The following is a 26,630-nucleotide window of genomic DNA, read 5'->3' on the forward strand; positions in this document are numbered from 1 at the left end:
CGTGGCTAAAGAAGAAAAGCAAAACGAACCAAAAGGTAGTCATTCCGTAAGGTGCTTTCTGATTGCGAAAGCAGAGTCTGTGAGGTGGTCCGTGATGGTAAGACTGCGTTCACGAAGACCGAGAGTGTACGTAACCGAACTGTGACCACACGCATCGAAGCTCACTGGAATGCAATGAATTCAAACGGTGCCTCAATATTTACAATCGCTAATTACGTTAAAAACCATTGCCACTCTTGCACGCTTATTTCACACGTAAGTATAACGTTTAAAAGACTATCCACTCTATTTTCCTTTCATGCGTGATCACTTATTTATCTTTCTTTCTCACGTCAACACTAGGTTTCAGCTCAGAATGCAAAAGAAATGCTCCAGCGCACGTTCTTTCCTTTTTTTATTGACGGTTCCGTGGCGTCCATTAAACAAGGTATACTCTCGAAACACGCTATGATGCACACCCGCACGTGTTGGTCAAGGTCGGCTCTTCGGCGGTGCGCGAAAAAGTACGGAGATGCCCGCTTTTCGCGCACAATGCGAGACATGCTGAGCAGACGAAAACGGAGATGAAACGCGGGGTGAAGCGCACTTACCCAAGGGCACTTCGCAGGCGAGGGCGGCAGCGGCCAGCGATCCAGCCGACGCTCCGGCGATCTTGTTGAGGCATATCTGCGGCGCGTACTCCCGAAACGCACTGGCCACTCCGATGTGGTAGATTCCCAGGAAACCGCAACCCGCGAATGACAGATTCATGGCCGCTCGATTACAGAGTACAGGCTCCCTTACGATGACCGACGACCGCGCGAAAGTCGCTGGGAACTGTCAAAATCCGCACTTCTCTGTCTCCTCGGTCCGCTTCGCGCACCACACAGTTTACACGAAGGTATGTGCTTTCAAGAGTTGCTCGAGAAAAGAACAGTCTAGTTTCGTTTTACACCACACTCGCTTTTCTTCTGAAGTATCTGCGAAGCTGTGGTAGCGCAACACCTTCACAGAGTCGATTTGATGCGCAGGAGGAAGCAACGTTGTTACGCATCCAGCCGGCAGCGATCGTTCGACAGCTATGCCGCCGACATCGGCCAAGTCACGAGAGACCGCCGCAGATGCGCCTCTCCTCCTCATCGGGAGAGGCTGGGAGAGGCGTCACGCATTTGTTTGGGTGTTTCCCACAGACGTAATCCGCGCGCGCGCGTGAGGGGTACCTTCTCGCACAATACGGTACGATGTAAGCTCTCTGTGCTGCCCAATGTGCATTTAACACTGCCCTAACGTCGTAGTTCTTCGCCAAACAAACATAGCGAGTAGTTAGGCCAGCTGGTTTTTCTCCCAAAGCTGCACCAGCTGCGGCAGCGCTTTGACGGTCGCTAAACGCCGCAGGGTCACTGAAACCATCAACAAAGCAAGAGAAAGCTCGCGTTCTTCCGGCGCACGGAGGTGTGCCTCGCATCCCGAGGTATCCCGATTGGTCTAGAGAACGTGGCGTGGTTGTGACGTTGATATGCGTCAATGCCATGGCAACAAGCTGGCCTGCTGCCCGCGCGCTCGCGCGATGCTGCCTCCGCCGGAAAGTCGGCGCTGATCGCTCTTTGATTCTATTTTAATTGTTAGCCGGGGAATGATGTGCCTAGGTCTGAGTTATTAGCTATAGTACTTATAGCTTGACGTTCGTTCTTTTTTCCCCTCGCGAAAGCCCGGTTTCCAATGCGCACGTTCGGTTCGATTCCTCCCCGATGGCGAAACCAGCTGTTGTTTTGATTGAGGTTTCTTTTTTTTCTTTTTTTCACACAAAAGCTTGGTGAAATCGTTACTTTGAATCTTTATTTAGTCAGTAGGGTTTTGACAATCGTTGTCGTAAACATATATTCTCTCGAATTTACTTGTTTTCTTCCCCAGTGTTTAGCTGCGAGCGCACAAAAAATACTACACACACCGAGTTTAAAAGTTTTCACCGTATTTTAGCCTTACCTTACGCTTTGTGATGGTAGAACATGTAACAATTGAAGTCGCTTACACTTCGGAAAATCGGCGAAAGCGATGACTTAGTTGTCTATTGCGTTTCCTTCAAACGGTTTGCACGTGAAGAAAAAAAAAATAAAATTTACACAGATTGAGTTAAACGCCGTACACTGCAGTAGCGCTGTGGCAAGAATGATCTAGTTTTCTTTTTTATTGCGTACATTCTAACTTCGTGACAACGTCACCACGGCTATTCTAGATTGATCTAACTACGGCCAACTACAACGGCCCACCAGTTACTGGTGCTTGCTAGCGTCAAGCGCGTCCAACCGTTATCGACATCAGCGCGCATCGCCTTTGCGATGGAAGGAGCAGTCGAGGGAGTTTGGTGGGTTGTGAGATCTCTCGAATGCGGAAGTGAATTCGCTCGCGTATTGTGAGGCCTCCTTCTCCGTGTGCATAGCTCGTTCCTCGCTCAAGCAAATCATGTGCAGTGATGTAGGTGTTGACACGGATTACCGGTGATTTGCTGTCGTGTCCAAAACAGCTTCGCAAGATCGGTGCTTCGTTGTGCGACTGCCTTGACGAAACGGCGGACCTCATTTCCTTCGATTGTTTCCGATTGTTGCCGAAAGGCAAGGCTCGTGTGCCTTGCCTTGTGCGATCAGTTCGCGCTCCACGAAGTGTGCGTCCAGCGACGAGAACTGCCAGCGGGGATTTGGTTGCAAACGAATTGTAACGGAGTGACACTTAGTGATAAGTGTGAACGCCTTCACTTCCTCTTAGCCGTGTTTATTCTGTTACCAGTGCTGTGCTCTTCGCTGTCGGCCTATTCCAACGTTCATTGCTAATTGTGAGCCCCTTAGTTTTGCGTACTTGAACAATTCCCGAGTGCAGCTCGATGTAAACTTGTGTTGCAGTTTTATTTTTTTCTTCTGTGACCTCGTTCGCTCGGTGTCCTGTCGTACTGCGTCAGTAATCGCGCGCGATCACAGTTGCTGACGCCGCATAATCATATTTATTTAACTGTTCTGTTGACAGCGCGCTTTTGACACCTACGTTGATTTGCACAACAATGTTTCCAAAGCGCCCATGTCACTCACTCTCGTTTCGCGTTCGGCACAAGGCCGACTGGTTTCTCGCTGCTCGAACTAGTGTGCAAGGTTATACGCATAGTGCTTAACAATGGGGAATTTTCGAATTTTAGGGCCTCAAAGAAATAGCGTCATTGCACTGCGCATGCTCAAAACCCAAACCGCGTTTCGGTTTTAGGTTGGGGACGCTATTTCTCGAATTTAGCGGGATACCCAAAACAACTTAAGGGTCAGGCTTTGGGGCAGCCCCAAAGCCTGCCCCTAAAGTTGTTTTGGGTCAGACAAACCTGACGGCGCCCACTGAAGTGATGGCTCTCGGCCAAAACTAGAGCGACATAGAATAGCGGGAGTGATCAAAGTGCCACAGACCCTATTGGAAAACTCATCGCTCCTTCTTGATTCAAAGCGTCCATACGCAAAGGGCTTTGGGGTCCCAAACTCTTGGGGCACCTATTCGAAAACTCCCTAATGCCTCATGGATGACGCATTTTTGCAGCATGGCATATTGCAGTGAAATTTGACCTACCGTTGCCTTATTACAGCTGCAGCAGGGGCTTTAAGTAAACAGCCCCTGCTGCACATGACGAGATAGCCTTCACTAGCATAAGTGGTGACGAGGTTTTATTTATGACTGTTCTTTTTGGAGTACGCCGCATGCACTTGGCGGGGTTAGCATGCAACTTCATTAATTAATGAAAGAAGAGCAAATTTTTTCGAGGGGCTTGTTTTCTTCGTCAGACACAACCAAATGAATCCAACAGACGTGCATATTGGCACCCAGAAGCTACCATGGCATTTTAATTGCTGTTAATGCATGCCTGCACGTGTGAAAAGTATGCAAGGGTGGCCTGGACATAGAACCTTTCATGTTGAGGTGGATGGTCACGGGAAGTGATGACAAGTGTCAGTATGAAACAATGGGGAGGGCATATGCCGTGTCTGTGTGAGCAGGCAGAGCATGAATACAGCAAGCAGGTAATGAGTGCCACATTGACAGATTGCACTGATTTTCAGTCAACATAACCGATGAAGTTATGAAAGCTGTTGTCGTATTGTTCCTGCGAGAGATGTCTCGAGGCCAACAAATTACCACTGCCCTTAGTACTGTCTGGTACATAAGAGCGCTGCGTGTGTGAGTGTAGTGTGCAGTCTCGTAAAAATAAAGCTAGGGCTGGTACATGCTTCTATGCGATATCGTTACAGCATACACCACAAAAAAAAATCTATTTGTGTCGAAATAGGAAAGAAATCATTGAAATACTTCTGGAAAACCTAATTAGATTAGGTTTAGTGCCTTGGAAGCGTCAGTAATTTGATCCATCCGAAAGAAAGCAGTGCTAATTGAAACACGGACTAAGAACTATAACACGAGGACAAGCGCTGTCCTCATGTGATGTTCCGTAGTCCATGTTTGAAATAGATCTGCTTTTTTTTGTTTCTTACCAACGAGCTGGCATGCATTCATTTTTAAGTAACATTAATCTGAGTTGATTTCAACACTGAATCTTGTGGGTTCAGCAGTGATTACAACACTGAACCTGGGAACACAATTTTCTTCATTGGATTCGGAAATTCCTGAAGTCGAGCTTTGTTGGAATATATTTTCACCGTATAGCCTGTATTAGTATATTGTAGCACTTTATTTCATCCCATTTTACCTTTTGTGTTTGTTAAGTACAGCGGCCAACCTTGGCAATGATGGCTGTGCAGAAGCATATCAGTCATTGACAAGTAGTGATTATTTAATTGGGCCATTTCAAAGTTTCTCTTTTCAACTTATATGTCCCATTTGGTAAGAGCACCTGGCCTGAAAAAAAGGAAGTAGGCTTGATATCAGTAGTAGATGAGAGTACTGTTTCCTAAGGCACTTGCGTGTGGGAGCCATAGTGGCTGCAATAATCAAGGGAGCAGGTTTATCATAAATGTCAGGTTGCATCTATTTCTCAGAAAAGTAGTTGATGAAAACATGTTCGGAAAACAAGCTCTGTGTGGCTTAGGCGTTCGTTCAACTGTCATGAAAAAAAAAGCTATGGCATCTGTGAACTGAACTGACACATCACGGGCAGCAATATCGTATAAGCGAGCTTCTCGCACCTTTCAGCCCAAGTTTGTGTACGTTTTGGGGTATTTTCTTGTGGCGGTTTGACATCAGTTTTGCCTGCCTATGCTCAATGAAGCCTCAGTCATTTGTTTTGTTTGCCTAGGGACTTTCACAAAGGCCATGCTGACAGCTGCTTTTTGTGCCTGCAGCTGTACAAACTACCAGCTTACTTTCATTGTGAAGCCAGTGAAACAGGATGTGAGGAAGAGCAATTGATAATTGGCTAAAAAATATGTGCGATAGTATTATTTTTTTACTGAGAGGTATGCAAGGTTAGCTGTCCTAATGTAGCCATTGATATTTGTGCTCCGTGGTACAAATATGGGGTTTAGACTACGGTCACATTGCTCACCAATGCCAAACACGCCAGTATTCGCTACACAAGAATAGCTGTGGAACACTCTTCTAAAAAAATTATGACAGGTGGTCAACCTCGTGTCCGTACTTCCTGCAGCATCAGGGTATTCCAGAACAGCCGCGTTACTGCTTTCGAAAAGCTTGTAATATTGAGGCAGGGCGAAGGTTTCAAGAACTCGTGTGTCCGTTGACATAGCCTTATCAAATCTGCGGCACTTGAAAACTGCGCACACAGTGTTGAGTTGTGAATGTAGCTTTCATTGAGCCTTTGTTTCACTTTGTTTGGCATGAAACAGGGAGAGAGCAGCTATTTTTTCTCCATTGTTCTGCAATATTGCTGTACATGTCGTTTACGGAAGTCACCTAATTGCTGTTCAAAGAGGGTGGGGTGTTAGGTGCAGTTAGCCAAGATCAGTCATTTGTTATCGTAACCATATCAATCTCAACAACACACTTTGCACTGTGATGACACAACACATAGTCCGAATCACGTTTTTTTGTTTAGAGGCAATTGTGACTTTGCATTTTATTGTTGCGTAAGTACTTTGGTTCACAGGAGCCTCACAGTAACGATGTTTGGTGCCCGTGTGCTTAGATTTAGTAGCAGGTTAAAAAGCTCCTTGTGGCCGTAATTTGCAGAGCCCTTGACTACGACATCCCTCATAATCATGTGGTAGTGTTGGGATGTAATACCCCGGATATTACTATTTTTTTTTATTAGAGGGGCAGTAAAGGGAAACAATTAATAGATTTAGATTGCTAAATTATTTTTTAACAATATGTATGTCATTAACTACACCATCATAGATCTATTAATAGAGGAAAAAATAAGATCAAAGTTTTATTTCAAAATTACAGTCGGAAATCTCTGCGCCTGATGTCACAAATTCTATAGTGTATCTTTCCTATTTTGGCGACATTGGCGTTACAAAATTTCCTTACTCCTTACGCTGAGTCAGTGACCTCCTCAGTGGCCATTGCACTTCATCTTTGTTGACCAGAAACTGTGTAGGACCTAGTATAAGGCATAACATTCTATGACGTTATGTGTTTAGTGCAGGAATTTGGAAGTTGCATCATCACTCACATTCTTCTTGCATGTTTCTTTGCTTATCAAGCATCTCGTTTAGGCAAGCATGACGATATTGCATTTATGAAAAGAGTAACTTACTAATATGAGAAAAATCTTTTTTCGCTTTAGTGACCCTTTCAACTACGGTTAAACCCCTAGAAGAGGCATGCTCATCAACATCAACATTGTTTATTTGCAGAAAACAAAAATACAGAATTTTCCTATGGGAGGCAAACACTAAAGGCTAAAAGCCTGATGAGGTCTCACCCTCTCAGAGTAGCAATTCATGTCTTTTGTATGAGATGTCTCTAATAAGCAGGGCACCTTGTATGCATTTTCCTATCACCCCATATTTTACTGTGGGCACACTGGACAAAAGGTTGATTGGGCGAGATTCTTGATGGTTTAAAAAAGGAGCGCGGTACATAGACAGGGACAAGCGCTTACTACCAACTGAAAGTTTGATCGGAAAGCTGTGAGCTGTTTCATCTGTTAGTGTATATTTCACAGCTTTCCGATTACATGGGCTGAAGTGTGCCTGGTAACACGTAGAATTTACTTGCAGCACTCCTGAAATGAAGCGCATGGTGGCACCAGTAAGTGTGACACGCAATTTTATTCAGTCACGGCTTTTGTACAACTTCAAGAGAAAAAAAAGCATACATGGGAAGCACATACATTTAGGTTTATATTGTCCCGCGTTTGTGCCAGTGCGAGGACAAAAATGTAGCGCGAGAACACTTGGTCAGGACAAGGACGAAAAAGACATGGCTGCCTTTTTGCAGAGTCTCATAAAGCCTATGTCTGTCGACCTCCATTTAATAGTCGACTCTGGGTCGTCACAATATGTGAATCGAAAGAGCTGCAAATCTTTCAAAATCTGCACAGCGCACCACGAAGCAGACAGTAACAAAAATAACCCTGTGAAACACGTTGCCTTAAATTTTAAAAACAGTGTTTAATGTCGCTCTATTGGAATACGTAGCTCCACCTGGACAGGCATGTTCAGATCATGATCTCAGCTATGGAACAAAATTAGATGAAGTTGTGATCTGTACCAGATTTATAGCAACAACAAAAAGTAGCAGCAGCATGTAACGGTTACATCGTAATTAAATTATGCCATATATACATAATCATAGCTACACTAGTACAGAAAGTTCTTTCACATATAATATGGGGCCGGCTTTTTTTTTTTTTTTCAAGTTCCTTGATGGTTACGATGCTCACCTTCAAACAATAGGTACGCAGGTTCGAATCCCACCTCACTAAGGTGTTCTTTTTGTGCCACAAATTTTTCTTTCTGCCTCTGTCCATTTTTATTTCAATCTTTCTGTACTTGTTTTCTTGCCCGACAGAGTTATTGCATCCTATGGGGGACAAATTGGCATGCATGTTCCAGGAGCAAAGCAGGAGATGAAAAAGAGAACGGAGAGAGTGCGTGCCCGTTCATGATATCATTTCTGTTCACCTGTCATGGCCCAATGCTCAGCTTAGTGATCACCACTGTTTTAATGTAGTGTGCTGAGCACTTTTTGACAGAAAAGCAGCATTGCTTCTTCAATGGTGCGTAAGGACTGAAGGGCAGAGAAACGTTGCAGATGAGTAACTTTGATGGCTTTTAACACAGACAAATGAGTAACAAAAATATTGTGCAGTAGTTGAAAAATTTGTGCATTTCCACAAGCAACCTCTGTAGTTTAGATGCAAAGCAAATCTTCACACTTATTTAAAGGGGTACTGACACAGCATTTCACAGCTGAGATGGCCCACGGTAATGATTCTCGTGACCGTTTGTATATCTTGTAAAACTCAAATGCAAGTGTAGCTTGGTAGGTGATTTTTTTTATGAATCAAGAAGGTGCACATGTGGAATCCAGTGTTATGTGCTGCACTTCGCTACATCGGCATCATCTAAGGCCGTAACGGCATAACTGCAACCGAGCTCAAAGCTGGTGCAGCGAGCAATGAAGACGTCGAGTAGCCGTGGCGCTTTTGCCGCGCTTGCGCCAGTAGGCTACATCACGAGTTCCTGTAAGCAGCAGATGTGTGGAAGCCTGAAAAAAGTTTTTGCCACCAGATGACAACAATGGCTACAAGGACATTGCGCAGCACATTCGGCAGGCAAAAGAACGTGAGCAGACAATGCAGTCATCGTGGAAATCTCCCACAGCTCCATGTGCCTTTTCACGTATTAGCAGGTGTCGGTTGCACATGGTGGCCTGTCCCTCTCAAAGCTCTCCCAAACCAAACTGAGACCAGGTGTTAATACCAAGACTTTCGTGTATTGTAGTAAGCATTGTAGTAAAATTTTCATTCTTTTTTCATTTCTATTAGTACGTGATGGTCGTTTTTCTATTAGCATTCCAGTTTAACCAGGCTAAAAGCTCTCAAACATCTGCATAGATATCTACCGTTTTACCCATCCTTACTTTCATTTTCACTTGGAAAAAATGCAAAAACGAGAGAGCTTGGGGATTACATGTTGAAGAGATAAGATCTTCATGCAGCACAAAGCTCACAAGATGGCTATGTTTGAGGTCATGCCTGCCATGGTTACCTTCCCGAAGTTTCATCGATACTTATATGAGTATGTTTATAATTGTTGGCACTCTGACAAGGGGGTGATTTCTTTAAAGGGGCCGTGCAACACTTTTTCAAGTAACCACAGAATGGTTTTACTAAAGAAGCCTATTGCCTCATGGTTTCGCTACAGCAAAAATTGTTAGAATCCTTCCAGTTCGAGCGGAGTTACGAAGATTTCTTACACACTGCAACTGCATTCTCTCTTTTCTCGTCCCGACAAAAGCGCTGGAAGCTAAACAGTGAGGGATGGCATGGGAAAAGAAAATACGTTAAGTGCACTTCGCAACCTTGAGTACTTTTTTTTTCTCGGCTTTTCAGTGCGATTGTGCGCGTACACGTGTACAAGTTGCGGCCTCCTGTGATGGTCCCAGTAACGATAAGCACATCATGCTCAATCAGTCAATGGCTGATACAATAGCTTTGACTGGTAACTTTTGAGCTTGTACCATCATTTGTTGAGAGAAGAGGCCTGTGGTGTAGCAACATTTGAGCTTGTGGGGTCATTTATCGACAAAAGAGAAGGCGACTTTTAGCTGACTTTGAGAATTTATTGTAAATCCTAGGCCCCGTGCTGCACTATAATATCTGGCTCGCGTGTTCTCAGAAGCCTCGACTACCGATCGGCAGTATTTTCTGCTCAGAAAGTGTTGCAAGGCCCCTTTAAATACTTGTATGTTGTCCTTTCCACTTATACTTTTTTAATGGTGTGAGTAGACATCCTTCTTTTATTCTTTCTGCTGGTGCCTTCAAAAACCTTTCACGTATGCAGTTGGAAGCGTTCTTGTGGGCTTACTTAGGTTTCCTGGCGTGGTTTGTATGTGCGACAATTTCGTCTTCAGCCAGACAGATTTCTATTAGAAACTACCATTCATTCTTCTAACTTTCTTCTGAGTTCAAATTTCGGCTTAAGCAACTGGTGTTTGATGGTAAAGAAAGTGTGCATGAAACCAATGCAATGCATCCATGTGTGAAACTTAAAACGTTGGAGCCCTGTGTGTTTCAGTGTTCTGGGCTCGTCCCCCTTCAAACGTGTGTGTTTGAAGAAGCACAAGCTTTCATTGTCAGCATTATCTCTGTGTCATTCAGGGTGTCACAGAGTGGTAAGCAGCACTGGTTAGGCACAACCTGATGCTATGCTATCTATGCTATATATTTATAAATGTTTCCCCGTTATTATGTTTATCAGTAATGCTTTTCGTGTTGTCACTTTCTGTCATTTTGTAAGTGACTGTCTTTATGAAGTAATTAGCTTTGTGCTCTGCCTGTATGCTATGCACAGTTATTGAGATGTACACAGCAGAAGAGGAATGAAATGTTTGCTTGTTTATTGTTAGAAATTATGTTTTGATCGTCATCAGAATGTTTTTTATACACGCACTTACATTTGAATTGTGGCCCATTTTGATGTGATTCATAGAAATTTCTCACTTTTAAGTGCCTTAACAATGTTTTTTCTTCTTTGCTATTTGTCTTTGTCCACAACTTGTTCTTGATTGTATTTTTTCTGATTGGGGTACCTGTGCATCGGCTGCATCTTTGTGGTTTTTCTTTGTGTGTCTCAGCGCAAAGCAATTTTTTTGTTTTTTTGGTGTTTCTTACTGCCCTTGTTCCTAGTAGTGAACAAGAATTTGATGATTTGAACAAGAATTGGAACAAGAATTTGATGATTTGCTTACTGCTTAATTTTCTTACTGCTTTTTGCTTACTGCATTTCTTTAGCTTTGTTCATAAGGTTTCATGCTTGTCTTCTAGCCAGCTAGTTCTTCTAGATCTTATTTTATAATTTATGCAGCTTTATACAGCACATGTGTTCAGCTGTAAAAAGAAGGGTGCCCTCCTGTAATTTACAAAGGTTAGGTATAAGCTTACTATTTTCAAGCAGGCTTTTTGGGAATTGTTGTGCTTCTATTCTGCAGTGAAACCTGCCATTGTAGTCTCACATATGTAATGTTGTTAGTCTACCTTTTCTTCAACTCATCGATCTTTAATATAAAACATCAGAACTGCTCTTCATAACGGCTCTCGATGTAGCTTGCACAAAAATTTTTTTTTCACCTAGTCTGCAATCAAGATACCCTATCATTTGCATTTGCATAGCCAGTGCTCAGTTAGAGATTTCACCATGGTGTTCTCCAAGCACTTTTGGTGGTGTAGTTCTGCAAGCAGTTCTTGCAGAAGTTCACTATTGCTACAGCTGTCCTCGCCTTGTCTCTCCAGGTTCCAAAGCTAAGGATCCCCGCACTGGGTCGGGGCATCGGCTTGTGTGCCGCTACTGTGGTTACGTGTCGAGCAATGCCAGCTACCTCGCCAATCACGAGCGGACGCACACGGGCGAGAGGCCCTTCCCTTGCCCCGTCTGTCCGAAGGCGTTCAACTGGAAGGTGGACCTCACGCGCCACCTTCGCACGCACACTGGAGAGAAGCCTTTTCCGTGCCCCCTGTGTGGTCGCTCCTTCCGAATCCGCAGCCACTTGACAGGACACCTGCGGTGCCACTCGACCGAACGACCCTACCGCTGCACCCGCTGTCCCATGCGATTCACCCAAAGCAGCGGGCTGGCCCGTCACATGCATGTACACACCGAGGAGCCACCTCACGGCTAGAGATAAGACCTACTTCACTGGTGTCCTTGTCCCTGCACTTTTTTGAAAAAAAAGTTCAGTTCTTTTTTTGCAACACCTGCTGGTCTGCCTAGTTTTTGGTCATGCCTAAAGAGCTTGAGTTTGCACATCTACTATTTTAATTATTTTATTGCCAGCATTTGTGCTCAGTGACATTGCATAGAAGAAGGCGGGTCGAGGTGGGCAACAGTATTTACAGGTGCTTTAGGACCCCATTAACAGAGATGCGAAAGAAAAAAGAGAGCTGGAGATTTCTGCGCAGGTCTCTGCAGCTACATGTCATGCAGAGTACATAGCTTTTAGCATTGCTTAAGGGTAACGACAACATATCTTTTAATTCATAGGACTCTACATCTCATGTTCCTCATAATCTCCAAAGAAATAGAACAAGAATTGTGGTTTATGTACAACTCATAATTTCAGACTTTGCTCTTTACTACCCAGATTGTACCCTCAAGCACAATGCACTATGGTTCTTGTCCCATGTTGCATGTCGTCATGGTGTTAACTGCGAAGGGAAAAAGCTTCTATTTTGCAAGCTGAGCTGCAAATGTTCACTTAATTATTACCCATTGTACTCTCAAACTTAGGATGACATGATCCTATACTTTTCTTGCAATGTAACATTAAAGGAAATTGGTTGACCATTTCTCAAATGGAGTTGTGCAAGAAAACCTAACAGTAGGGCTGTGCTTGTTTTTCACCAACCATGCTATTTACTGAGAACTCCTCATTGCTCCTCCCAGCCTGTCACTGCGGTGTTGTGTACAATGCAGCTGCAAACCATCTGTGGCACTGATTTGCTTATTGCTGTCTGTCACATAGGGATACTAAAACTTGTGCAGACTGCTCCAGATTTTATTTATTCATTTAGAAAGTTACAGTTAGAGCACTTGCTTGCTTAAGACTATTTTGTTTTACACGTGTAGTGAGGCAAGAATCTCTGGTGAGGGATCCAGATGTCATAACGACCCGACCTCCCTGATTAAAAAAAATGCATGCCTAGTGCCAGCGTACAGCACATGGCAAGTTTATGAAGTTCCTATTCCAAACTGTTACTGGTCTTTTCTTCAAGAGAAAGAAGAAGGTTAAGGGTTATACAAGAGATTTTATTATGATTACAATAGTTTATAATCTACTAATTGTAGTAAGCATGCATGCCGTAATCATCCTTGACGGCTATTTTAATATGCGATCCCTCCGAACTTCTTTGTAAAAAAGTGTTGATCCACACCAGTGTATAATATATGCACATGGTAGTATGTTTATATAAAAGCTGCATTATTTAAGTGCAGCTCTTATTAGCGATGCTGTGTGAAGCTTTGCATTTTTTGATCAGCTACACTGACCAACCCACCACAGTGTGAGATTGAGTGATATACAAGCAATTCCTTTTTATTTCACAGTCTTGTGTGTCTAAACTTTCTGTGCTATTTTCAAAGTAATGCACGGTGGTACACAGTTGTAGTATCTACTTGTTGCATGCATTGTGTCCTTCTTTATTTGTGTTTGTAGGCTACATATGGCCCTTTATCTTGAGCCTTCAGCGGTAGCTGCTTGAGTGTAATGTAAACACACAGAAAACTTGATATAACAAGACCCTGTTTTACAAATTTTCTGATCTAACAAAGAAATTTCCGTTAGGTACATATAGAGTTTAATGTTGTCATCTACTCGAATTAACAATCCTTTCATGACTATATACTCAGTCTAACGAAGCTGTAATGCTACTGTGTTACAGCACACATCCATTACCTTTCCGCCATATAGCCATCCAAATATCTTGCTACCCCATTCATGACACCAGTTTTACATCTGTGACTCTGCCCGCCAGAGTCAGTAGCTCTTTTGGATATCAAATGGTGCTTGCCAGTACTAGTGGTTTGTATTCCCTGCTGATATTCCAACTGGAATGCTGTCGTTGCTTTCACTATTCAATGCTTTATACAACACGTGACACTGACCATCTCCTTGAAACGTTCTTGCTTCACCTGCTCGCAAATCAACTGCATTCCCTCTCTCTGTTTTTGAGTATCGGCTGCGTGTTGTAGCTTCACATGACCGTCTATCTTCCTTGCCTGTACTGTCAAGACATTAGAGACATTCATGTTCAGGTTGTTCTCGTGGACTTTTCATATGCGCAGGTGTGTATTACTTGCAAATAACAGGCCATAGAAGCTTTCAGGCAATGCTATGTTACAATTTGAGATTTAGAAGGACTTGAAAATTCTTTCATCAATTTTACGAATTTCCTCATTTAATGAAATAATGCGAGCACCCATGTCTCTTTGTTAAATCGAGTTCCAACTGTATTGCGTTTGCGTCTGTTCTCCTGCATAGTTGGCAGCTGTTGTTTGCGAATTATATGCCACCTAGCACTACATGTAGTGGTTTCAGGTTCGTTTGTATTCGTACATGTAGCGAGTAGGATAAGCATGTGTTGGACAAAGAAAACAAAGTTCTAGATGAATTTTAAAAGGGTAAAAACTTGAGTTTGTTGGCATGGCTTTATTGAAAGAAACAGTGTGGGTACACGAGACAAGAAAGACAACAGGACTTTACGCTGGCTAACAACATGAGCATCTATTTCGTTAAACCTTAAAAAAAGAAAACACCTTAAAAAAAGAAAATAAAAAAAATGAAGGAAAGGGAGGCCATGCGCATGCATCTCGACTAGTATATAAAACTGCGAGGTTCAATCACGATGCTAATTATTCTCCTTGTCGGTTAGTACGATGGACAGTGCAGCGCTTACACATGATAGCCCCATGGAATTAATTGTGGACTCTTCATAGATCTCCAGAACGTGGATATCGTGATATTTACATAAATTCCATATCTATTCAAAGCTAGGAGTGCATCTACACGCGGCACAGCGAATTGCCAGATTGCTCCCAGTTTGGTCCTTGAGATTTTTCTTGTGCTCTCGAAGCTGGTAGTTCACGCAGGGACCCGTTTGACCAATAGGACGGTCACTACAAGACATCGGTCTCTCATAGACAGCTTCAGTCTTGCACAAAACAAATCTCCTAGCATGTTGCTTCTTGCAAATAGAAACATTTGGGCGAGGTGCATTCACTTTTATGCACAGTGATCCGAGCGTGACTGGCGCCTAGAACACCACTCTTGCGCTAGCACGTGCTGCAGCCTCCTTGATTTTGTGTGAAACACTTTGCAGATAGGCTGTGACCGCCACTCTTGCCCTATCATCTGCAGCACGAGGTTTTTTTTCGTCTTGCGGTGCTTATTCAAAATGACTTCGGCCAACCCGGACAGGCACTGATCAAAACTTCGTGCCTTTTACAATTGGCAAACTCGAACATAGCAGCGACCTTATGCTGATGCAATCTCACCAGAGCATTCTTATAAGCAGAGAGCGTGATAGCCTGTTTGACATGCTTAGAATGATGAGATGAAAATAGAAGCAAGTGCTTTTTGCACGAGGTGAATACTCCCAACAAATGTGCTCTGCACTAAATGTCATCTTGAGGTCTAAGAAGCGTAATTGACCATTCTCTGGAAGCTACCTCATAAACGAGAGTCCTGGTTAGTTCGCAATGAAGCACTAAAATATGGCGGCAACCTTGCTGCCCGTGTTGTCTTCTCACGACAAAAATTAAAAAGCCATCGACGTACCTAAAGACTTTCACGCAACTAGTTGCTCTGACCAAATTTTGCATTTGCCTGTAGTAACGGGCCAGAAGCAAGCCGCTCAGAATCGGGGCGATGCATTATCCTATGCGAAAACCTTCTTCCCTATTTCCAAGGTTTATATATTTGTTCGCACGAAATAAGTGCTTATGTTGTTAGCCAGCGCATTGTCCTGTTGTCTTTCTTGTCCCCTGTGCCAGTGCTGTTTTTTTACAATCAAGTTCTGGATGGATGGTTTCTCCTTGTATGGGTAATTCTTGCAGTAGCTACAGTTAATCTCAATGATAATTGTCCTACCAATCAGCTTCAGGAATGGGGTGACCCGTTGCTTTCAGCATAGCTGGCCGCGCAGTCCGTCATGAACTGTAACACAAGTGCTACACTGTTATTGACTGCAAGGTTCACTTTATTATTTATATCATATCTCTTCGCCTCACAAAAAAGTAAGCAGAGATGTGCTTGGACAGAAACAAAAATCCACTGAAAGGTTGACAAGCTTCCTGGCAATGTTTCGGCATATGGAACAATAAACAAGACTTGCAAACATACAAAGAACACAATAAATACAGAATAACAAAACATATAAAAAGTACTTGTGTTTATGTGGCTACGTACACAGCTACATAACCGTATTTCATGAATATTCTAGTCAGGTGCAGTCGTTCAATAGCTAGACCGGTGCCCAATGGACAGTAGGACTTTTTTCTCAGTGCATATGGCTCTTTGTACTTTTGGGCAAAAATTTTATCACATGTCTCGGTGCAGGACATGACCGCCTTTAGCCAATGCATATCTAGAGCCCAAAGTTAATGTCATGGTACACAAGTTCGGGCTATCCTTGGCACAGGGGAAGTTTAATTTATTATTTAATTTATCAAATTTTGCTTTGTCGCATTTACCTTGCTTCAGAGTGTTTTTTGCACTGGGATAAATTTTTTTTTTTTTTACGGAATACAGTATGTAAAGTTGCTTTATTTTTTTTCCTGTTTCAGATTGCAGTTTGTCATGTTGCGAAGCTGTAAGCCTTGCTGCAAGTTAGGCACGTTTTTCAAGCTGTGTTGTGTTTTTTTTTCTGACCACTGTGGGTGCTGCTTGTTTAATGGTTAGTCACATGCTCATCCAAGATCAATCTACTGCTGTGAATGTCCTTTGTGACTTTAAAGCTTACCATCATGAGTAGTTTACGTTCAGCTGCTTTTTTGCTAGATGCTTGTGCAAGTTGACTCGCATGGGTCATACTGCCAAGGGCTACTGTAATGAGCTCTGCCTGACAGGCTGTTTCCAGGTGCCTTACGGCAGTAATTGAGATTACTGTATGAGATGACCCAACATTTAGAGGGCCCTTGAATTCTCTTGAGCTCCAGAATATTTATGTAGTGATTCATTTGTAGTGCTAGTCTAGTACGAGCAACATACAGCGAGAATTATGGTCCCCAGTGATTTAGTAACAGGAAAAGTACAGGCAATTGATGAATGACTTCGTGACTGCGGAGGTTTTTAGCTCACCTTCGCTATCCTTCCCACTAGCACTTTCTCCCTCTTGTCGCATATATACTCCAACCAACATCACAGTGAATGCTATGGGTCATATTAGTCGAGCTTACACACAGTGCAGAAAGAAAGTGACTGACTGCTGTTACAGTGAATCCTTCAAAGACATGATTGGTTGCACTTACCAGTTAATGCCCCAAGTAATGGCCTAAGGGATTGCTGAAAAAGAAGTACTTCATTCAGGACACTTTCCTCAGAAATTTATGAATATTCTACACAATGCTGTAACTAGAAACTGACTGGACTATTCGACTGCACTCTTTGTGGAGCTTCTCACCGTGGATGTTTGCACTAACAGTTAATCCTAAAAACTTTATTCCGTGCTCTTCCCTCGTCGCTTTGTAACGACACAGTTACAAACATATGCCGAAGAGTACCAACATGTGGGAGGGACTCTGCAGTGACCATCAGCATTTATACCCTAGGTACAGGAACCAACGACATGTAACTCAGCACAATCATATACCGAGGATCGTCTTGCAACCGATGTCTTGTTGTTTTGTTTTTCGGCATCTATACAATGTCCGACACAACTGCCACCACGAAACGGACGGCCATTTGAAAAAATGAAACCGTGGCAACCTTCCCCATTCGTATATCTCACCTTCCCCATTCGTATATCTCAAGTGAAACTTTATGAGAAACAGCGTTGTACTGAATCGCAGCTTTCGGTGCTTATTTTGCGACTGTGGCATACCGTATACTGTGTCAGGATAGTTCACAGCAGGTCTATTCTGCACCAACAGCCACATACGCATGTGGCTTTCGGTTAGCAGAAAAAGTCGGAGGATGATTACACAGCTGCACAGTTATCGACGCCTGTTGGTAGTGGGTGGTTCAAACTTCACTAGTCCAGCAGTTGGTGTGGTGACTTCTCTGACTGCTTATCAACATTACTATTATTTCATGCATTGTCATGCTGTGTACCACTTCCTTATTTACCAAAGATGATCATTAAGGCACTCTGTACACAAAGCGAATGTTTGTTTTCAGTTTGTGAAAAAAAGCACCAGAGATGGCCCAGGCACTTATTGGAGGACTTCTCGCTGTCATGCAAGTAAAACTATGTAGTTCTGTACAAGGTAAAATACGGAAAATTCTTGTTGGCTTTATTTAGCAGGTATAGAAAATTATCGTCTCTGATTATGCCAGTTGGGTTGTGAGCCTAGCGTTGGTTTGTAAAGCTTTGAATTTCCATTTTTCCGGTACTCCGCACCAGTTTAAAAGGCTTGTGATTTGAGTGTGCTGGCTTACTTCTGCAGTGAAGTTTTCTAAGCTCACTGATTCTCGGAAGTATCTTAGAAGAAAGCGTACGGTTGTTTATCCTCATTCCTTCTTTAGTGCCCTCATACCAACAAACAACTGCAAAAGACAACAAACAACGGCTGGATGTACGCTCTTCAAACTTTTCACTGACGGAAATTCATCTCGTAGGCTGTAGATTTCCTTGCTTAAAGTTTCTATTTTTAGCAACCTTTAAGTTGATGTCTTTTCAATCGGGTAGGTGTGCTATAGTGGGCGCACAAAGGCATGTGTTTACGATGAACCTGTTTCACAAGTTTTGTTAACAGTGAGCTGTTGCTGCAGTAGCACATTTTAATCAGGCCTTGCTTCTTTGCTTCACTGCAGCAATCTTCTGTATGTAGTACATCGTCACAGTCTTCTGGTTCTTGTCCACAGCTTTGTTTTTTTTTTTGTACAATCTTATTTAGGGATCTAAGAACACGATTGAAGTTCCCAAGTTGGAGAGCTGTGTTTGTGAGAAGTAATAATAATAATATTCACAATTTTGTGTATACATATACTCGTTGCAGTTATATTATCACTTCTGATGCTGTTCTGTCATTCTGCACTAATAGTGCAAGTAGCAACGAGGTCTATTCTCTATAATTATGGTGGTTGCTAATCTGTTGTGGCTCCAACAGCTTACTGTTACTGTTAAGGATGGAATAGCTGTAGGAAATTATGTGTGCACAATTAGTGCTTTGCTTCATAAACCATTCTTCATGTGTGCTTTTAGTAACAATCAAATGTGTCTTATTTTTCACTGTATTTTGGTGCGCTTGACCAAAGCTACATCTGGTTTCGCAGTTGTGTGTTCTATAATAAGAGACTCTGGAAAGTATCAGCAATTCTTGCAGACATTTAGGACATGCTGTGGATGGAAACACACAAAAAAAAAACATTTCATTGTACATATATGCATTCTGATATTACAATGGTTTGAAGCACTTTTGTATTGTACCCCAGTGAATCTTTGCTCGCTCTCGAATTGCATATTTAATCAATAGTATGACATGCAAAACTATGTTGTAGTAGAAACCTTTATTCTATGTGCTGTGTTGTACTCATATATATTTATTGGTGCTTTGCTGTGCCATTGTATTTTTATATGATCACATTTTATCGCACAATTAGTTCAATAAGTATATTTAATGACGTGTAGGTACACATTATGGACAGTCGTTGAGAGGGATGTAATAAAGTCAAGAAATATTTAGAGGGAGTCTATAGTGTGTGTCCGTTCTTTTAAATAAGTCTGCTATTTTGTAGTATATCATAAAGCCTGTGCATAAAGACATAAATATAGCATAAAGACGTCATTGCATTGTTCACACTGGCTGAATGGCACCGAAATACGTAAATGCAGCCTTATTTCGCATGCACTGTTCTCATCTGACGCTCTGCTGCTGCAGTGAGTGCACTTGCCAAAAGTGACCAAGAGCTCCAGTTTTTCCGGCCATCAATAGCCACTATCGGCACGGGTTTTGTGCAGTGAAGACTCAATCTAAGAAAACCCGACTTTATGAATTGCACAATCTAATGAAGTTTAAACTTTCAGGCCGGGACCTATTAAATTCAATGTTGCCTTGAACCCGAATCAACAAAACTAGTTTGCTCTGAACCCAATTTAAAGAAGTTTTCTTAAGCTTGGTAACAATAACAACAAAAAGCAGATTTTTTGGGATAAATGGGCTTTTTTTAAAGGGACACCCTAATGATGTCCTGTTTATACCTCTAGCTGCCCTAGCAAGGACTCTAGTTTTATTTTCATAAGGCTGCAAATTTTGTCCATGCACATAACAATTGATTCAAGAGCCAGTAGACCTTTTACACAACAAATAACACCAAACAGCCACCATACCACTTTTCGACAAAGATCACCATTATGTAAAACAGGCTTAGCTGTGTAGAAAAAGTGCATTTTATACTGTGTATTGTGTAGTAGGAAAATATTTGTCTTTTGAGCTTTTTTAGGCAACATTCTTTCATTTTGTTGTATAATTGAATTGCTTCATGCGTGAAGTTGATTAGAACTGTAGTGACGTGCATGAATTTTGAGCATTTGATGCAAACAATTGACAAGTTTTCCTGTCAGGGAGGGCGATTCGTTGTGTTGCTATTTTTTGGTTAGCCTGTTTCTCATTACTTAGAAGGCCATGTGGCAGCTTGCACCATTTAGCATATGATATAAGTACGACATCAGTTAATACGCTTGTTTATATTTCAATTGGCTTTTGCTACTCGCTCTCTGCATTTGCTCTCTACCTTAAGAGCAAAAAATAAGTGTTAAAAGTAAAACTGAAAGTGTGTATAGGATCTGTAGTGTGGACTTGGTACAGCCAAATAAATTCATTGTAGTATTGAGCAGGTAAAGAGAGCTATAAGCAAAGTAGTAAGCAGTGCTTTTGGAAAGTATAGAATGACTGTTACGTGTGCAGATCTGTGCCTGCAACTTGATGAACATTTTAAACCAGTACTTGCCACACTACACTATGTACGGTGAGTGGCAAGTTTATTCTCCGTCATAACTGGAGACACAACACTCGTAAAGTGAGAGACATGTCGGCCGTGGCTGAGCTCTAAGGTCCCCAAGAAATGGAAGCCACTGTGTGTCAACAATTTAGACTGAGTTTATGAACTGAAAGTGAATTTTCCTGTACAAATTAGGCGGCCCTGCATTTCCTACGCTAGCCCTGTGCCTGTGCCCTATTGAATGCCTGCCCCCAAGCATACTGTATGGCTAAGACGAGGAATAAACTTCATTTCATGAATGCACTAACACGGTTGACCCTGAGAGGATGGCATCCACTGTATGCATCGCCCGTCACCACTCATAGCACCTGTTTCAATTGTCAGAAATGGTCCTTATACAACGAACTGGTCTGCAAGACCTCCCTCTGATCTGGTGTCAGGCTTGTGTTTAAACAGAATTCGTATTTGGGTGGAGCTAGAATAAAGAAATAGTAAGGTTGACTTGAATATTCATCACATGATTCCTGCTCTATGTGAACATGAGCTATTTTAATAAATGTAATTATAAGTTAAAAGCAATATTTTCAAATTTGGTATATTATGCTGTAAATGCTCTCTCATTCTTCTGTTTCTGCTTGCTCATGAATTGTTTTAATTTTCTTGAGGAAAATTTTTCATGGTTACAACGCGTCTATGGTGGTGGGAGACAAGATTTTATGCTACTTTTCTCAAAAGTTCTCAGAATGGGCGGGGTGACCATGTGCATAGAACAGTGCCACATCACAGAAAATTTAAAGTAGAATAAAAATGTCTCATAAGATGTTTTGTTCTGCTGGTACCTTTTCTTTTAGTGATTAATGCAGCGGCCAAAATAGATGTTATAACATGTCGTTCAACTTAGGTTTTCATTCATGTATGTTTAAAACAGGGGTCGGCAACGTTTCTGAGGTATAGCGCCGAGTTGCACGATACCGACACAGCGGGGGGCCACGTAGCAAATGGGGAGGGGTAACTCTTTGCAAGCATAACATAAAAATTCAGCGAATCGACAATATTTTGCAAAACTAGCTTAGAAGAAACATCGTTTGTTTTCAGCGTGCATATTATAAAATATAAATCAAACGTAAGTTACTAGCGGAAATGTCGTTTTAAGTCAAAACTGTCGTGTCAGGCTTCAGAGAGAAAGTAACAAACGAAAGAAGGGAGGTGTTTATGTCGTGCCGGGGGCTGCGTAAAACTTTCCCACAGGCTGCATGTGGCCTGGAAGCAGCAGATTGCCAACCTCTCGTTTAGAAGATTAGTTTGTAAAAAAAAAACTGACACAGGAGGCACAAAAGAGCACAACGCAAACAAAGGCTGGGAACTAAATTTCGCACAGTGACACCTAACAAAATCTCTTTTAACACTCGCTGTATGATAGATGTTTGCTTGGCATTACATGAAGGCTATCAGCTGAAAGTCACTGTGGCACCTAATGTAACTTTGTGTTGCAACATTACATGTTGTGTGTTAGCTATTAATTTGGTATTATATCATTCAATGTCAACTGAAGTTTTCCTGTACATTTTTTAAGGAGCTATGATTCATCAAGTGCAAGAAGTGCAACTGGTGCATCGTCCTGCATTCCGCTATTCTTCTCTATGCACGGAGATTTGTGGCTGAAGAGTTTATACTTAAAGCAATATCTTTGATGTGATAGACAGAAAAACATATGGGATGTTTTCGGCATGTTAAGGCCATGGTTTCTCATTTACATATGAACCAACTATTTGAGGATCAATTTCTCCTGTGCCGGTTTTATATTTTTGTCATGCTCCTAATGCATATGCCACAACTAGATTTCTCACTAGCCAAATGCGCAAAAAAAATATTGTAAATTACCAGTTCTGGACACTCTGTAGGAAGTGTGAGAAATGAGCAGTGATTTTTTGTTATATTTTTTCTTTATATTTTCGCCACATCCTTGATTTTGTGTTTGATGCTGGAAAATGTGCACATATTTATGGTCATTTGTAAGTATTGTACCTTGTTGCCATTGTTGTGTAATATGTGTTATGCTCACATTTCACAAGCTAAAATGCTAATTTTAAGAATAATTTTATTGCTAGCTACACAGTGTTTTACACTCTTCTCTTCTGTTAGCAGGAATATGCAAGTGTCGTGGGCAGCCTTGTCCAGCTCAGGCAATAAACTAGCATTCAAAGTAGTTTTGCTATTGAAGCAATAATGATTCTGAAGTAATAGGCTGTATAAAAATAATCATACAGTGCCATTGAAATACAGTTGGCCCATGTAATGCTTGACATGAAATTACAGGATTATTGCCACTTCTTGGCCAATTTTCACGTGTTTCGTACTGCTTGGCTTTGAGAGTGTAATTCTGCAAAATGTTTTTGGATTCGTTGAGGAAGTGTTGAGGAAGCCAGCTAAAGCAAAAGCACAGTTTCAGTTGTGCCATATGCACCTGCAATTTGATTCCCTTAATCAAGTGCATGTTTTTTTGATAAGGTGTGATGTACTTCCTTAAAATAAAAGTGTTCACTCTTGTTCAATTATTGCCCTTGAGTTGGAGACCGAGCCGTTTTTATTCTTGACTGAACTTTTGTGGGCAGTTTCCACTGTATTCTTTGCCTGACTGCAGGATCTCTCTAGTGCTCTCAATGTTTCAAAACTGTTGACAACAAAGCTAAATTGTTCCCCGGATTCTTGAATGCTGGAGCACGTCAGATGCAGTAAAACTGTCCTCGAGTATCCTAGTGTTTTTCAAAAACCTGCCTTCACGTTATTGAAACTTTTCTCACTGATCTTACCAGGCTCTTCTTATGCTTGGACAGAGATTTCAAGCTATAATTTTTAGCGTATAGCTTTGAGGATTAGCATGAGATGCACTTTTTATTGGTATGACTGTCAATTGGTATTTGAAGTAATGTGTGTTCAAGATTTGTTCTAGATGAAAGATTTAGTCCTATGGTTTGGAACCTGACCAACCTCGATACAAGCACAATGTACAGATAGCTTTCTTATGCCAATTGTGATGCGTTCCCAGTCCCGTCAATTATCACGTATGCTTCGGGCGCTCTTTCTGCGTTGTATTTCTTCAGCAACCTTTCATCCTTGCAGGCTGCGGAGCAAGTGTTCAGTGGTCAGCAGTGGCCACTGAAGTTACAAGCAGCCACCGAATCAGCCCATGGCAAGGACAAAGGATGTCCGACTACCAGTCGCACTGCTACTCAAACGAAGTCAGGCTGGGGGCACCAGCGGATGGCACGGTGGACCTTGCCAGCGGAAACATGAGCAGTCGAGTCAGATCAGAGGAATGGCGAACGCGTCTGCGAAACCATGATGCTGACCGCCCGTACAAGTGCCGCATGTGCCCGCGGTCCTTCACCCAGAGCAGCCACCTGAAGCGCCACTGTCTGAGCCACACGGGCCAGCTCCCATTCAAGTGCAACTTCTGTGGCAAGCGCTTTGCCCGCTCCGACAACTGCAGGACGCACGAGAAGTCGCATATGCGCGCTATCGGCCGGCTATAATCGGAGCGGTTGCATATGCCCGCACCGTGACGACGCCACGTGGCTCCACTTCTGGCTGCTTTGGATCGGGGAGGACAGAGCGCTTGCTTGTGCGGTGCAGCACGTTTGTTTGGGGGTTGTGAATCAATTTACGGTCTTGGTGGGTTCCTCATTATGGTCTGACCTTTGCATGGACAAAGGAAATTTCCTTTTTGGTACCGAGCACTCTTCAGTGTTGCGAGTACCACATGTGATTGTCATTGCCATAACAACCATTTTGATAATGTAAATTTTGTTTATTTTCTAAATACATTCCGATAAAGCTTTGCTGTGTTAAACATGGGCACCGTTGCATTAAATCTGTGTAGATCCTGGTGCTTTTCTCAGCAACATTTTGCTACTTTTCTCATTTGCTGCATGTGTGAATCGTAGATGAATGGATGGCAATCCCACTGCAGCAAATTTTATGTCAGTGCCAATATGTGGAACAATTTTTGTTGTGATTAGCTGGACGTTAATCAATGAAATTGGCACTATTGGCCACATTGTTAGCACTGTGCACAGAGTGGCAACTTCCTGCAACTATTGTGCACTCTACTGCACTTTGCTGAGAGCTTTGCAGAATGGTAGGATACCGGGTTTACCTTAATTCGGTGGCTTTCATTTTTGATGCAGACATGTTTGTACCTGTTCTATTGTAACTCGGTGTTGGAACTTGCGGTTTCTGGGGGGTTCGTCTGAATGCACAACACTTGCTTGACCGTGACATTGATAGGTGCATTTGGCTATTATTTATTGTGATGTTATTTCTTTTCACTTGAGACTCATTGCCAACTCAAGGTGCACTCTGCAAAACGATTTCAAGTTTTCAAGCAAGAGATATACCTCCCTAATACTTCTAAGAGCACTTGTTTCATTATTTTTGCACTCAGCTACATGCGGTAAATGAATTCTGCATGCTGTTGAATGGTTATAGAATGGCTGCACTAGTTGCCTGTTCAGCTTTTTCGAGAATTTTATTTGTGGTATTTTGTGTAGTAATTTATTGCAATCTTATATATACATATTCTGTGTGTTTTCATAGAATCTCTAAAACAGAGTTCCTCAAATTGTTCGCCCACGGTCTTTTTTCGAGCATTCGTGTAGCCTGCTAGCTGTAGTTACCCGCTATATGCTGCATAACATTGTGATGAGCTTGATGTTTTCTTACAGCCGTATGTGATCAGTGCATTTGACGTGATTTGCTGTCAGATGCAGACGATTTGTGAACATATCATTCACAGTCGACGGTGATGGATGTGTAATGCAGCTGAACTGAATGCTTGAAGTTGTATGGCGCATGTGGCAATGATGCTTCTCAGAAGACAGAACATTCTTATTTGGATTCATGATTAGGCTAAGTGAATAGATGCAGTAGAGCATCAACTGTACTTCAAGAAATTCTTTGCTTTTCTGCTGTGTGCAAGTGCAACTGACATGAAAATTTTTCGCTGAACATTGTTGGAAATCTTTAATGGAAAGGTATGCCTTGCCGTTCATTGCTCTGTGAGATAAAATGTCTCTATTTTCCGGTCAGAAAAAAAATAATAAATGACCATACTGTGATTATTAACTCTGTGAAGTTTCTTCGAAAGTAGTTTTCAGTATTGCTGAAAGAGATGCTTGAGGGAAACAACAAATTAGTATAAACCAGAACACAGCAAGCTAAGTTAATCCCGCCATATTTAGGTAGAGTCACTGTATGCACCCTACGGGTGCAGTACAGCGCATAGGTCTGCCATTTTGCCTAGCTAGCAACCATAGCCATTACTTGGCCAACTCCTCAGTGCGCGCACACCAGCGCACGGCTTCGCAGCCTTTTGCTCTCGAGTAAAAGCACTTTGTGCTAGACTTGTTTTCACGAATGCAAAATCATTCACGCTTGTTGATAGTTAAAAGTTTGTAGTCACATATCACAAGTGATCGAATGTTTCGCACCTAAAAGTGTTGCAGAGCGTAATGACTCTCTCTGGCGGCGCGGCCTCTGGTGTGCGGCTGAGTGGCGCACAGCTGCTTTCGATCACTGAGAGCTGCAGACATCACTATCCACTTCTACACTTTGCGGGTGTATATGTTCGTGTGTGTGTGTGTGTGTGTTTTTAAGACACAACAGGTTATTTTTATTCAGGCAAGTCAGAGAAGCGAAACACTGTTTATTAGAAAACAGTAATGACCGGGTGCGTACAGCTATGTCCTTGAAAACTTTGAAAACCCTTCAATTTGAGAAATGCGTTTTGACGCCCCTTGAAAGTCTTGGAATTTTTTCGCATCTTTGAAAATTCTTGAATTTCCTGAGCACTCTCAATCGACATTGCGGCCTCCTTTATGTGGTAAATC

General features: G+C 42.3%; 2 protein-coding genes across 6 annotated transcripts in view; one reads left to right on the top strand and one right to left on the bottom strand.

The window, feature by feature from the left end:
* LOC119170731 (1-acylglycerol-3-phosphate O-acyltransferase PNPLA3) overlaps positions 1 to 1,388 on the bottom strand; it is a 60,730-nt gene extending 59,342 nt beyond the window's left edge. Inside the window, exon 1 of one of the 2 annotated variants that reach the window (XM_075886800.1) lies at positions 591 to 1,388. In XM_075886800.1, coding sequence (XP_075742915.1) covers positions 591 to 750 — 160 coding nt within the window. In that variant the 5' untranslated portion in view covers positions 751 to 1,388. The remainder of the gene's footprint in view (positions 1 to 590) is intronic. The other variant, XM_037421980.2, reaches the window with a different exon arrangement.
* An 892-nt stretch (positions 1,389 to 2,280) lies between these two features.
* On the top strand, positions 2,281 to 25,866 carry LOC142796361 (uncharacterized). Of its 4 annotated transcripts, none has more exons than XR_012893785.1 (3): positions 11,311 to 11,819; positions 16,428 to 16,537; positions 17,980 to 25,866. XR_012893785.1 is itself a non-coding variant. In XM_075886802.1 (3 exons), the coding sequence occupies exons 2-3, from the start codon at positions 16,441 to 16,443 to the stop codon at positions 24,273 to 24,275; spliced, it is 510 nt and encodes a 169-aa protein (XP_075742917.1). In that variant the 5' UTR covers positions 11,777 to 11,819; positions 16,428 to 16,440; the 3' UTR covers positions 24,276 to 25,866. The 4 variants fall into 4 exon arrangements, 2 of the variants coding, with proteins under 2 accessions (XP_075742918.1, XP_075742917.1); XM_075886802.1 differs by having other exon boundaries at positions 11,777 to 11,819; positions 23,863 to 25,866; XM_075886803.1 differs by lacking the exons at positions 11,311 to 11,819; positions 16,428 to 16,537 and adding an exon at positions 2,281 to 2,806 and having other exon boundaries at positions 23,863 to 25,866.
* The last annotated feature ends 764 nt before the right edge of the window (positions 25,867 to 26,630 follow it).

This window comes from Rhipicephalus microplus, chromosome 2 (assembly GCF_043290135.1).
Source record: "Rhipicephalus microplus isolate Deutch F79 chromosome 2, USDA_Rmic, whole genome shotgun sequence".
Lineage (NCBI taxonomy): Eukaryota > Metazoa > Arthropoda > Arachnida > Ixodida > Ixodidae > Rhipicephalus > Rhipicephalus microplus.